We start from the raw sequence: 15,035 nt of genomic DNA on the forward strand, positions 1-15,035 counted from the left end.
CTTTTCTTATTACCATTGCGATTTACAATGTAATCTTTCAATTTAAGATTTCAGTTTGAGCATTTATATTTAATATGATTAGTAAAATAATATCTTTTTAATTTTCTCTTTTTATTTTCTCTTTGGACTTTCAATTTGAATTATGAATTATATATCCTTCATAGATCTAAAGGATCACCCAGTCAAACCTTGCTGGAGGACATTTTAGGAACGGACCACGGAGGAGCTGTGATGTACGAGCCTACAGGAAGCTAATGAAGGCGTCACAGATGCACCTGCGTCTGAAGGATGCTGCGCTCTGATTGGCCGGCTGATCTTAGAGGCGGGAGCTGTCTGTGGAGCCCAGCGATGATTAGGCAATACACCTGGCTGTCAACATAAGTGCGCCTACCTGTCACTTCCTGCTGTCGGGATTTATTCATTTTCACTTTTATGTTGCGACTAGAGACAATTTGGTTCGTCACAGCCATGTTTGTATGATTCCGACTAATGTATCCCGCACGGTTTGTGGACCCTGCGGACCAAACGTTGCGACCTTGGCTTCATGTTCGACTCAAAGGAGGAGTACCCCCCGGACACTGCTGTGGTTTAGTACCCCCCGGACACTGCTGTGGTTTAATCACCTCGACTCGGCTCGTGTTAAAGTGGACGCAGACTGTCGCTTGTTTGAATAAAACAGCAGCAGCGGCAGGGACGGTATCTGGCGGAGAGGTAGGCACCGCAGAGCGTTAGCATGCTGTAGCCTAATGTGTGCGGGGGGGGTGAGGCTGTTGCGGGGGGGTGAGGCTGTGCTGCGCGGACACACAGCCAGCAGCAGCAGCCGCAGCAGCAGCAGAAGGCCGGGCTCTGTGTGCTCGGGGCCGGGCTGTAGACGCCGTGTCATAGCGTGTCGTAGCTGCTTTCGTGACAGGACACTGGATGCTGACCGATACACTTTGATTCATGGCCATGGCTGCTGTGGTCACATGTGTTGTTCACGTGCACAGATGTGTGTCTGTCTGCGACACTGGACGGGGATCTCGGCTGTCGGAGCATGTTGGTGTATGGCGCAGGGCCGGCTACAGCATTTATTGGGACCTAAGTAGAAAACGCCCCCACCCCCTTCTTTCACATGTTGCCATAACCTATAGTGTTCTATAATATTATAAATTATCCTGAAAGATCAAAGACCATAGGCCTACACAATATAAATCCTATTTCTGGTATCTGTAGTAGGGCTGAACGATTTTGGAAAATTATCTAATTGCGATTTAATTTTATTTTTTTCACCAGTATTGCGGTTGCGATTTAATATGCAATTTTTTTTTTAAGCTCTTTGTCTTCTGTATTATTCAAGACAAGCAATAAATCATTGTATAGTATGAACAACACAAGATTAGATGGATTAAACAAACCGTTCTTTCCTGGAGACCAGGCCTGGATGTGATGAAAAAATTAGGTGATGCATGAATTTGTAGAGAGAGAGAGAGAGAGAGAGAAAAAAGACGTGTTGTATGCAACCAGAGCAGAGTTGGTGGAATAAGTTTTAAGTTTAAATTCAATTTCAAATTTTTCATTGAGTTTGACCAGCCAATACTGATTTTAGCCGATACCGATTTCATATTTTCTAATCACTTTACAGCACACACAAATATTTATTTTCTATCTTTTCTTTAATAGAACATTTAACATTTTGAATAGAACATAGACATTTTTTTATAGATAATCGATCGCTATAAAATAGAACTATATAAATTACTACTGGTGTGGGAAATTCACACACCTCTAAAGTGCAATGTCATGAAAGAACCATTTCCTTCTTTTCACATCCAATATCCAACAAATTTTTTTTTTTTTTTTATATTTAGCAAACTAAACTTCTGTATGTATGAAACAGGTAATTGCAATACAAAAATATATAAGTAACAAATAAAAATGGCCTTCCAGTATAAAGATATTTCTCAAAACTACACCCAGGCCTGTTTGAACGTTAACAGTAACGTTACCTGAAAACAGCGTGTAGTTCCTTTTTTTTTTAGCAAGTTTTCTTTATTTGTCATTGTGCATAAATATGAACAATACTGTTGAAGATTACTAAGTTTTTAATGTTGGTTTGGAGTAGGGCTGAAACGATTCCTCAAATAATTCGATTACAAAAAACCCTAAATGCAAAATGACTTGCCTCGAAGCTTCGTTAAATCAATGTTACCAACGTTGTATGCTGACGGACGGTATTTCCACACGGATCATTATTACTGTCGCACACCAGACGCTGCTCAGTCTGCTGCTGGCGACACATGCTCAAGGAGGTAAGCTTCGCTTCAGAACTCGAACCTCCTATGGTGCCATTTTGATCCTACAAAGAGATCACCTCCTGTTAGCATTCCATTGACTGCCATTCATTTTGACGTCACTTTGACAGCGAATAACTTTACATCTGAAGCGTTTAAAGACTATTTGTCCATTGTTTATTTCTAAAGAAACATGACAATGTATAAAAGGCTCCATTACCTTGTACTTCACGTTATGGCTCCGTAGCAGACGGTTTTGTAAAAATAGGCTAACGATTGTGTCATAACCAAGCGACTTACTGTCGCATAGTAGAGGAATTACCGTACAGTACAGGAGAAGCTTGCAGGCAGTTTAGACTTACATTAGCTGTTTAGGTTTAATTACTAATGTTAACTATCATTTTAGTTAGCAATAATTAGCCTGTGCCTATGTTATCTCCTTACATATACCTACACTCTCCGTCTCTGTAAGACTGGAAATGATTGAGATTTCTCTTGGCACAGCTACCAGAAGACTTACAACTTTCAGACAGGTTGCTCACGTCACATTTACGTTGTCTCTGTCAGTTGGAGGCTGCTCAGTAACGCTCAGCGCTCACTGGAAAAGTGCTTCTAAATCCTTCGCTGGTCTCCGTCCAGAGACACGGGTTCTGTTGGTCCATTATATACTGTCTATGCACATGCTAGAGCGTAAATAGCGAGGGGCTAAGAGAAGAGACAGACTGGAGAAAACTACAGAAAGTGTCCGAAGTTTGGAATCAGTTCAAACGTAATTGAAATGAAAACTCTGTACAGTATGTCTACTGCAAAATCAAACTAGCTTAGCATAATAATAGCACGACGTCAGTGCTTCAGCATCTTGACAGAAAACATTGAGTCTAACTTAATCCTCCATTCCATGAAGTGGACCCGACAAAAGTAAATAACAGAATCGTATGTACGATGAAACTACACCAAACACAATAACTACCAAAATCAAAGACAAGAAAATACGTAGTGGTGACCACGATCTGATCTAAAGAGCTGACGCGTTGACTATCCCTTCGGGAAAAACAGCTGATTGTTGTGCACCACGGAGAAACGGCTGATCTAATAGCATAAGTGTAACAGAGCTGTTTAGCATTGTAATCAAATATAAAAATGAAAATAGGTTTAGTATAACTAATATTTACATATAGGCCTACATACAGATCAGTCTCAGGTTGAAACTGAAAGTTAAGTTGCACAACTTAATGTAATGTTTATCTATGTTTAATGTATGAGGTTGATATTATTTGAAAAAATGTTTTCTTTAAAGAAAAAAAACAATGTAATATATAGGGCTGCCGCTATTGATTATTTTAGTAATCGAGTATTCTACCGATTATTCCATCGATTAATCGCGTAATCGGATAAGAAATACTTACGGGAAAATACGGGAAAAGCTACATTTTTATTGCCTACATTGCTTAAAATCAAATCAAATCAAAAAAGTAAACATTAAGTGCATTCAAGTGCCATTTTTAAAGAAAACATGTTTTCAAATAATATCAACCTCAAACTAAGGCATAGGCATACATTAAACATTACCTTAAGTTGTGCAACTTAACTTTCAGTTTCAACCTGAGTCTGATCTGTATATAGGCCTATATGTAAATATTAGTTATCCTAAACCTATTTTAATTTATATATTTGATTACAATGCTGAACAGCTCTGTTACACTTATGCTAGTAGATCGTTGACCAGCTGTTTCTCCGTGGAGAGAGAGAGAGAAAGTGGTGCACAACAATCAGCTGTTTTTCCGAAGGGATAGTCAACGCGTCAGCTCTTTAGATCAGATCGTGGTCACCACTACGTATTTTCTTGTCTTTGATTTTGGTAGTTATTGTGTTTGGTGTAGTTTCATCGTCCATATGACTGTGATTTACTTTTGTTGGGTCCTCTTCGTGGAATGGAGGATTAAGTTAGACTCAATGTTTTCTGTTGAGATGCTGAAGCACTGACATCGTGCTATTATCGTGCTAAGCTAGTTTGATTTTGCAGTAGACATACTGTACAGAGTTTTCGTTTCAATTACGTTTGAACAGATTGCAAACTTTGGACACTTTCTGTTGTTTTCTCCAGCCTGTCTCTTCTCTTAGCCCCTCGCTATTTACGCTCTAGCATGTGTCGCTAGCAGCAGAAATGTCTGGTTTGCGACAGTAATAATGATCCGTGCGGAAACACCGTCCGTCAGCAATACAACGTTGGTAACATTGATTTAACGAAGCTTCGAGGCAAGTCATTTTGCATCGAGGATTTTTTTTTTTGTAAAAAAATTTATTCAGGTTATTCGAGGAATTGTTTCAGCCCTAGTAATATGGCACTTGAATGCATTTAATATGTTTAGTTTTTTGAGATATGATATTGTAAGCAATGTAGGCAATAAAAATGTAGCTTTTTTCGAAAATGTAACCAAACTATTGTTTATTATTGCTCTTCAATAAAACAAGTGTTTTTTTTTTTTTTTTTTTTTTTTATCCGATCAATTGATGGAATAATCGGTAGAATACTCTATTACTAAAATAATCGAAGCTGCAGCCCTAGTTTGGAGCGGTATGCATCCCCACTAACCTGGATAGGGTTTTAAACCGTAACATTAATACAGCGGGTCGGAGGAATACAGCGTCTCCTTCAGCGGGACGTCGGCAGAGGGACGGCAGCGTTCGCTAACGTTAGCTTCTTGTCTCATCTGGGGTCTGATAAACAGTAAATGCATCAAAGTCAGTGTGCCCAACGCTATTTTTGGATAAACTATAGCTGTCATATTTCACGGAACCCGCATGAGTGCGGTTTTCATGTTCGAGTTGTTCAGCCTCAGAGGGGAGAGAGAGAGCGGCTGACTGTTCACCTGAGATCAGTAGAGCAGACGGCTCTGCAGAGCCGTGTATAATTACGACTTTATGACATTTCATAAACGGCTGAAGCTGCACATCTTCTTTTTTAAAACCAAAATAGTCCCACACAAGTGACATACTGTTTCTATTTGGGACTAAAGTTTCTGTCGAGCCTGAGGCCATTGTACAGCGGGTCAAGTTACGGCGTAGCGTTAGCGTGCCAAGTTGATGCTTTCTCTGCGTAGTGCAGACTGATTTGCTCTTGCGAGTCACGTGACCAAATCGCAGCCTTTGCGATTAGGAAATTGCATTTTAAAATATCGCAATATTATTGCAAATGCGATTAATCGTTCAGCCCTAATCTGTAGAGATTTTATCAACACAGAAAGCTGCAAAAAATACCACAGTATGATTTAAAAACTTCCTATAACAATCATAGTCTAACAAAAATAATTAGATATGCTTTATGAACTGCTGTAGGCCTATTGTGCAGAGGAACCATCTGATAAGTGACCTGATTATATAGGCCTGGACCTAAATGATAGATGATATAGTGTTTGCCTCTTTCGGGCAACTAACAGATATATATATATATATATATATATATATATATATATATATATATATAAAATAAAAATAAGCAATTTATGAAACAATTGATGGGGAAAAACAGTTCCGGAACCAGAACCGTTAAAAAAGTGGGCGGTCACTGTTGAGCTCAAATAAAGGAAAAATGACCCAAATACATTTCTTGGAAAAACAACAGCAAACTTATCGATGGGTTAATCTGGTGACTTTATAAGGGTGAGTACTCACAAGAGACAGCTTCTAAGGTGGAGAAACTGAGATACCCTGATTTTTGGTCCCTAGAATACGAACATGTGATCATACATTTCCCAAAATGCATCTCAATAGTATATTTTATTTAGACCCTCCCTGCCTGTTAAACACCCACATATTAAAGCATTTCAGACATACAAAAGCTCCTCCAGAGACACAGGCTGAGTTCTCTGTGTAAAACCAGCAGTTCAAACACTACCCTACTGTAGAGCTGGAGCAATTCCAAATGTTGCTGTACAATTAATTGTCTCAGAAATAATTGTGATTAACAATATAATTGCCTCTTTCAGTAAAACTAAAAAAATATGTATTTATTATTTAAACAAATAATGAATCCCAGGATATATCTTTTGGTTATATCACTGGTATGTGACCCAGCTAATGTAATGACACCGTGTTGTATGCATGTAGTGGACTGTGGCTGATGTGATGTGTAAGAGGGCATCTACTTTTCTCAGTAGTGGTCCTCCACACATGCAGCATTTCAGTTGCACATTAGAGGCTGTCTTAGCAATGAAAACAGCCACTCTGCTTGTAATGCTGTTCTCACAATCTCTGCCTTCTGTCCGGATTGTGTACACTGTCCGCTTGCATGTGGAACGTCTTGTGGTAGGTTCTGTACTTCAGAATATCTGAGCCAGTCTAAATTGATCACAGTTTTTCTGAATAGCTAAAACACTAAACTCCATTCTCTGAACCAAATGCTCAGTGGCCTAAACCCAATTGTTGAATCAATCGCTCTTTTGGCAAAACCCTAAACACATTCTCACTTGCTGAAACACATTTCACACTGAGATGCACTTGTGTTGCAGAATGGTTAACACGGGCTGCAAAAGTTTTTAATTGTTGTAACATCTTAAAATTGTACACACATATTTTAATGAGGTGATTAAACCAATCATAGAGAATATCAGCCAGTTCAGTGTGCACAGGAGCGTTGAATGTTAATGTCTGATTTTGCGGTTTCACCATGTTTGTTAGTGGACTGTCATGTGCTTTTCATTTAGTTTTCTTTGTTCTTTGGCCTTTTGCAGTTGGATTACTGTATTGTTCTACAAGTGCCTAATATACAGACATTCAGTATTGGAGTACTTGCACTACCTGCAGTTGTGATATACTTTTTGTTTTTATTGCAAAATGTGTTAACTATATGAATCACAGTAACACTGTTTTTTTGAGGTAATATAATAATGAATGCTCTGTAGTGTGTAGTTATTGACTGGCTGTGTGTATGATCTGAAAGCATTGTTTGATTATGCTAGCAGAGTCAGGTGTTTTGTGAATATAGTTTGATAATTTGGTTTTGTGTTTACAGTTTTGAGAAAATGGGTGAGGGTTTCAAGAAATGTATCTTAGCAATCGAGAAAACCCGTAACAGGTGTGCAGACCTTGCAGAAAACATGTGATTCAATTTTATTTATAGTATCTAATCATAATACGAGTTATCTTGAGACACTTTACAGATAGAGTAGGTCTCTCCTCAAAGTCCTCAACGACCTCCTCACCTCTGCTGGCGCCGGTTCCCTCAACATCCTCATCCTCCTCGACCTGAGTGCAGCCTTCGATACCGTGAGCCATAACATCCTGCTCACCAGACTCAAAGACCTCGGTATCGAAGGTACTGCACTCAGCTGGCTCCACTCCTACCTAGCCAACAGATCCCATTTCATCTCTCTCCACAACCACACCTCTGCCACAGCCACAGTTACTCAAAGGCGTTCCCCAAGGCTCCGTGCTCGGCCCCTCCTCTTCATCATCTACATCCTCCCTCTTGGTCAGATACTCCGCCACTTCAACCTGGACTTCCACTGCTATGCTGATGACACCCAGATCTACCTCAGCACCAAATCCCCCACAATCCTCCCTCTCCCCCATCAACTCCTGTCTGTCAGCTATTAAAACCTGGATGCAACACCACTTCCTCAAACTCAACAGCGACAAAACAGAATTCCTTCTGATCGGCTCCAAATCCACACTTAGCAAAACCAATAACCCCACTCTCACCATCGACGGCACCATTGTCTCCCCATCTCCCCAGGCCCGCAACCTTGGCGTTATCTTTGATTCCACCCTCTCCCTTGAGCCTCACATCCGTCAAGTCATTAAAGCCTCCTTCTTTCACCTCCGCAACATCGCCAAAATCAGACCCTCTCTCACCCCCCCGCTGCTGAAAGACTCATTCACGCCTTCATCTCCTCCCGACTGGACTACTGCAACTCACTTCTCCTCGGCATCAGCTCTACCAACATCAACCGACTCCAACTGGTCCAGAACTCAGCCGCCCGCCTCATTACCCGCTCCAAATCCTGGCACCACATCACTCCAGTCCTAAAACAACTCCACTGGCTTCCTATCTCCCAACGGATCACCTACAAAATCCTGGTCCTCACCTACAAAGCTCTCCACCATCTGGCCCCCTCATACCTTACTGACCTCCTCTCCCCCTACCAACCCTCACGGTCCCTCAGATCCACCTCAGCCGGTCTCCTCTCCATCCAAAAGTCCAAACTCCGCAGTTTTGGGGACAGAGCATTCTCCAGAGCAGCTCCCAGGCTCTGGAACTCCCTCCCCCAAGAGATCCGCACCTCTGAGTCCCTCACCATCTTCCAGTCCCGCCTCAAGACCCATCTCTTCAACTCTGCCTACCCATAGCCCCCCTGCCCCCCCTCCATTTTTCATCTGAATCTTGTTTTTGTTCTACTTGTTTTGTTTTGTTCTACTTGTTTTGTTATGTTTTTAATCTACCCTGCCCTGTAAAGCGACTTTGAGTCCATGAAAAGCGCTATATAAATTCAATTTATTATTATTATTATTATTAGACTAGGGCTGGGCGATATGGTTGAAAACTGTATCACGATATAAGTTTTTCATATCGGTCGATATCGATAATTATTGATATTTTTTATGACCTATTTAAAATAAGGACCAGGAGAAAAATATATTAAATTTTAAACATTTTTATTTTAAACTTAACCCTGCTCTGATTATAATCCCCTCAGTTATAAAAGCAGAAATGTCAACACAACCATGGAAAACACTCAAATAATTAAAATGTAAACAGGTCTAAAATCACAATGAACACTTAACAATTATCTCTTAACATTAAGGTGCAAAATTAAAGAATAAGTAAGAAATGCTTAATGAAGTGTCATAAAATAGTGCAAAATCTTAGCTAAATATAAGAAACCTGAGAAGGAACTATTTTCTGCAGGTTTAGTGCTAGGTTGGTAACCTGGCTTCTGGACAGTGCTCAGCATGTCTGCCTCCGTTATTTCTTTGTAGTGTTTAGTAAGGTGCTGATGCAGAGTACCTCTCCATGGTGGTCTGCTGCTTGTAGTGTTTAGTAAGGTGCTGATGCAGAGTAACTCTCCATGGTGGTCTGCTGCTTGTAGTGTTTAGTAAGGTGCTGATGCAGAGTACCTCTCCATGGTGGTCTGCTGCTTGTAGTGTTTAGTAAGGCGCTGATGCAGAGTACCTCTCCATGGTGGTCTGCTGCTTGTAGTGTTTAGTAAGGTGCTGATGCAGAGTACCTCTCCATGGTGGTCTGCTGCTTGTAGTGTTTAGTAAGGCGCTGATGCAGAGTACCTCTCCATGGTGGTCTGCTGCTTGTAGTGTTTAGTAAGGTGCTGATGCAGAGTAACTCTCCATGGTGGTCTGCTGCTTGTAGTGTTTAGTAAGGTGCTGATGCAGAGTACCTCTCCATGGTGGTCTGCTGCTTGTAGTGTTTAGTAAGGCGCTGATGCAGAGTACCTCTCCATGGTGGTCTGCTGCTTGTGCCGTGTTGCAGCTGCAAATGTTGTTGGACGTTGATGGCGAATACGGCTGTGCTCGAAAGTGTGAGCGCGGCTAAAGTGGTAAAACAAGTTTGTGGTAGTACCAGTGTTGGTGGGGACGACGGTCTGACGACATTGGTCAGACTTATAAAATCCCCAAAACTGCCATACTGACTTTTCCTGTTTAATCAATGATTTCCTCGCTCGCTGCGGCACTCACTTTCCACTCCACGCCGGTTCTGTTATTGAAGAACACGAGACAGCGATGTGGCGCAACCAAACATGATACTGTTACATGATTGGCTGTTAGAGTGTCACTCCCCACGTTGCTAGGTTGCCAGAGAGTGAGGGCCTTTGTTCATGCAACCAAACTTGATTCACAACCTCTGGTTTCTTCTGATGAAGAAAAACAAGTTATCGAACGTTTTATCGACCGCATTTTCTATTGATATTGATTGTGTCTATCGCGATACATATCGTTATCGTTTTTTCGCCCAGCCCTAGTCTAGACCACACTCTATAATTTACAAAGCCCCAACAATTACAGTAATTCCCTCAAGAGCAAGCAGCGTGACAGTGGTGAGGAAAAACTCCCTCTTGGGAAGAAACCTGGGACAGACCCAGGCTCTTGGTAGGCGGTGTCTGACGGGCCGGTTGGGGATATGATGAACAGTGGCAGTAATAGTCACGTTAATAATGGAACAGTGACTTCAAATGGTAGTCGTAGTAGTTCATGTCCTATCAGGGCGCTGCAGGGCGTTACAGGATGTAGCGTGGCCCAGCAGAGCATGGATGGACGTAGCAGGAAGCTGCAGGGTTCAGCAGGAAGTAGCAGGGTTCAGCAGGAAGCTGCAGGGTTCAGCAGGACGCAGCATGACACTGCAGGGCACCGCTGAGCTCAGCAGGGAGTGCATCAGGACCACGGCAACGGCTGCAACCAAGATCTTGGTGCAAACACTCCAAGGAAATACGCTGGGTGAAAAAACAGAGGACTCTGGGGAGTAAACTCCCCAGAAGCTAGGATTAGTAACAAGCATTTCTGGGATGTGATGCACACAAATGGTAATAGAAAGGGAGAAGAGAGAGCAGGTCAGTGTGTCAAAGGAAGGAAGGATGTCCCCCGGCAGTCTAAAACTATAACAGCGTAACTAAGAGAGACAGGTCATAGAGGAGGACAGGTAGCCTGTTTGGGCTCTCCCCTGCCGGATCGGGCTGTGCTGGCCTGCCTCCCTCTACTTTGTTATGTATTATTAATCTAACGACTATGAAGAGAAGCATGTGGGCCTGGTTAGGCGGACGCTGCAACTCCTCACTCCCTAACTATAAGCTTTATCAATAGAAGAGTTTTAAGTTCATTCTTGAATGAGGTGACAGTTTCTGCCCCCCGAACCCAGATTGGGAGCTGGTTCCATAAGAGAGGAGCCTGATAACTGAAGGCTCTGGCTCCCATTCTACTTTTAGAGACTCTAGGTACCACAAGTAACTCTGCATTCTGGGAGCGCAGTGCTCTAGTGGGACAAAAGGGTATTAGGAGCTCTTCTAGATATAATGGTGCTAGACCATTTAGAGCTTTGTAGATCAGGAGAAGGATTTTAAATTCAATCCTGGATTTTACAGGAAGCCAATGCAGAGAAGCTAATCCAGGAGAAATATGATCTCTTTTCTTAGTTCTTGTGAGAACACACGCTGCAGCATTCTGGATTTGCTGGAGAGTCTTAAGGGACTTATTTGAGCAACCTGACAGTAGGGAATTACAATAGTCCAGCCTGGAAGTAACAAATGCATGGACTAGTTTTTCAGCATAGTTTTGAGACAGGATATTCCTAATTTTGGCAATGTTACGAAGATGAAAAAAGGCTGTTCTTGAGGTTTGTTTTAGATGGGTGTTAAATGATATATCCTGATCAAAAATAACCCCTAGATTTCTGACCGTAGTGCTCCCTTCTCAAGGATCTTGGAGAGAAAGGGAAGGTTAGATATAGGTCTATAGTTTGCTAAGACCTCAGGATCGAGGGTGGGTTTTTTCAGAAGAGGTTTTATCACAGCTATTTTAAATGACTGCGGTACATAACCTGTTAATAAGGACATATTGATCATATCTAGTAATGAAGTGTTAACCACGGGTAACGCTTCTTTGAGTAGTCTCGTTGGGATGGGGTCTAAGACGGGTAGATGGCTTAGCTGAGGATATCTTTAACATTAATTGTTGAAGGTCTATAGGATAAAAGCAGTCTAAGTATATGTCGGGAATAGTTGTTCTTTCTAGCGTTCCTGCGTTTAAAGGTGAATCGTTAGAAGTGAAAACAAAGGTGATAGATTTTAGATTTTATTCAGTATGTAAGCCCAACAGGATACATTCAACATAGGAAGTGTTCTTTCATAAAGGCCAGGCCTATGTTTTAAGATAAAATGGGATCAATTAATCCATGAACGAATGATATAAATAACTTTTCTTTATTTAGCTATTGAACTGTAAAAACCTTAAATTCCAGTAGAATAGTATGACTTGTAACTTTAAGACTTGCATAAGAAAATATAATTATCATAACTTAACTTAAAGTCTGAGTAAAGACCAGCTAAGCACAGCAGAACAACAGGCCTGGAGTGAACATTATCACCACTTGATTACTGGTCAAATACTATAGTTACTTTTGGTGATGAATGAATAAATGTGTTGTTATCATTAGGGATGCACCGATCCGACTTTTTCAGTCCAGATACCGATACCGATGCCAGGGCTTTGTGTATCTGTTGATACCCGATACCGATCCGATACCGTCGCTGAATTAATAATAAACTGTATACCTTCCACCTTATACCTTCCTTCCACCATATGGAAGAGACTAAAGGCACCAGACCTTCCTAACTAAACATTACTTTCCTAACTAAGACAAAATAACATAGATGTAATGTATTGAATTCTTATTTATTTGTTATTTAAAAAACAACTGTGCATTCAAATCGGAAATATAATGTAATCAAACTTCTTAAAATAAATTTAAATAAATAATAATGGGCCATCAGTAATGGGCCACCTTTTATATAGGTTTATAATGGCTTTATTCTACTGTCAGGAGTACATAGAATATCTCAAAAACATGTTAATTTCATCATGTTCACTAAAAGCTTTTATTACTAAAGAGTTTGGCTCCACGACATTATACAATAACTTTATATGAAGGGGAATCCATGAAACAGTTACAGAAGCTAAACTATTTGTATTGTACAAACTGCAAAGTAGTAAAATAAACTCCAATAGAATGAATACACATACAAACAACTTTAACATCGTTTCCCTTTCAAAACAAAATAGTTGTAAGCTAGTTGTATAACCACTACCTTGGCCACAGGTAAGGTAGGTTGTAGTGTGGTTGTAGTGGGGGACTGAACGGAGCTCCGCTGTCAGCCTCCTTCACTGTTTGAATAACGTTAGCAGGTTGGCGGACGTATTTTAGCGAGGCGAGACATCTTTAATCCAGAGTTTTAATCATTGCTCTGAACCCGTCTTTCTCAACGGTCTGTAGCGGGACCGGAGGTGGATTGCGTTCATAATGTTGCTCCGCTGCATGCTTGAAGTGACACGTCTTTAACGTTAGCACGGCCAAGTAACGTTAGAGCGACGGGCAACAACAGTGGCTAAATTATGTCTGATTTGTTAGAAACAAAAAACTTGGGATCAACAGACGGCTCCTCTCTTGAGCACACGTTGTTCTGGTGTATCTCCGGTCTTTCTTCATCATCTAGCTAACTCTCTTCTCGGTTCTTGAATGTGCAGTAGCGACCGGAGCCTCTCCCAGCTTAACAGACTGTTATGCTACCTGGCTAGCTAGGCTAGCAGCTGTAATGTTACCCAGCATGCCATTTGGCGGTGTAGCTACATTTGTAAATGTAAAATTAGTAGTGTTAGAAACTGTTTAAGTCTCAAATTGTTATATGCTTTGGTGTTTTATCCTTTTAAAGCGAGTTAGTTGTGGGTTATTAATTGTTGTGTTATAAAGTTACTACCATGAGTGAGAAGGGTAAAAAATATAAATAAAAAACTTGGCCCGTGGATCTGTTAACTTTTCCGATCCAGCTATTTTGTCAATATCGGGGTCAATACCCGATCCAAATATCGGATCGGTGCACCCCTAGTTATCATTGGATGTATCTGTAGGTGATGAATGTTCTTCACCCCTGAACAATAATCCCCTGCGGTTCAGTATTTGTTTATATAGTATTTACTAGATTTCAGTGGAATCATTCTACTAAACTGTCCATTATATACTCACAAAAACATGTGAAAAACATTTAAAGCTAACTAAGGGAAAATGTAATGAAAACATTTTATAACCTTGTGTCTTCTGTGTCCAGGCATGGATGAGAGGTTATGTGCTCCTCTGGCACCCTGACCTGTGCATCCCAGCAGTCCCTCTGTGAGCATGTATCGCAGGAACGGGCTTTCAGATGGCACCAGCATCAATTCATTCACATCAGAGGTAAGGACAACGCATGACCGGGACCGACAGATAATTACACTGCATGTTTTACTGCTCCTTGTAGACTTACTTTAAGATAACTTTGCTTGTTGCTTTGCTCCTTGGGCGTTCTTTGTACTGCTTTGATTTAACAGACTAAGTAAAAGCAGAATAATAATTGTGATTTTTTTTTTACTCATACTGTTGAGTTGCAAAGTCGGCACGTATAGAAAATGTGAAGTTGTGTAGTTCCCTTCACCATTAGATTTGAGCATTTTTAAAGAACTTTTTAGCTTTACTTTTAAGCAGGTAAATACCATGGCATGCACAGTTCAACACAGCGTGTCATTACAAATTTAATACAACCTGACACACTACAAAGCAGTCAAACTGACCTGATACTGTACAGCTAGACCAGCTGCTGCAAAACAACAAGAAAAACGTTTATTGGCCAATATGGCTTATCCACAATCTGTGTTAAAGAACATGATTGGGGCATCTCTGTCTGGAACAGATTTTGACCTGATGATGATGCTGCATTCACATCATTAGAAATGGGATGTCCATCTGACCAGTAGTTGAGGACAAATCCTGCTCTAGAACAAAGTGTTAGATGGATGGATCAGCTTTTCTCTCCAGCTAAGGCCGGTTACACACTGCCTGCGTGGCGTGAGCGTGGCGTTTCTGTTCCGTGTCAGCTGCGTGGATTTTTCTGTCTTTACACACCAGAAACGTGTCTGACGCGGTGATGCTGCTAGCCTTGTCTGGACACATGTATGTTTCCCATTGATGAAATGAAATACCATGTTAAACATAAATATATAGCCTACTGATTTGAT

General features: G+C 41.0%; 1 protein-coding gene across 4 annotated transcripts in view; it reads left to right on the forward strand.

The window, feature by feature from the left end:
* Window positions 1-396: 396 nt before the first annotated feature.
* Window positions 397-15,035, forward strand: part of LOC114570600 (ras-specific guanine nucleotide-releasing factor RalGPS1) — a 146,510-nt gene continuing 131,871 nt past the window's right edge. For all 4 annotated transcript variants that reach the window (XM_028600933.1, XM_028600934.1, XM_028600935.1 and 1 more), the window contains exons 1-2: window positions 397-711; window positions 14,093-14,217. In XM_028600933.1, the coding sequence (XP_028456734.1) occupies window positions 14,161-14,217 (57 nt within the window). In that variant the 5' untranslated portion in view covers window positions 397-711; window positions 14,093-14,160. The remainder of the gene's footprint in view (window positions 712-14,092; window positions 14,218-15,035) is intronic.

This window comes from Perca flavescens, chromosome 16 (genome assembly GCF_004354835.1).
Source record: "Perca flavescens isolate YP-PL-M2 chromosome 16, PFLA_1.0, whole genome shotgun sequence".
Classification (NCBI taxonomy): Eukaryota; Metazoa; Chordata; class Actinopteri; order Perciformes; family Percidae; genus Perca; species Perca flavescens.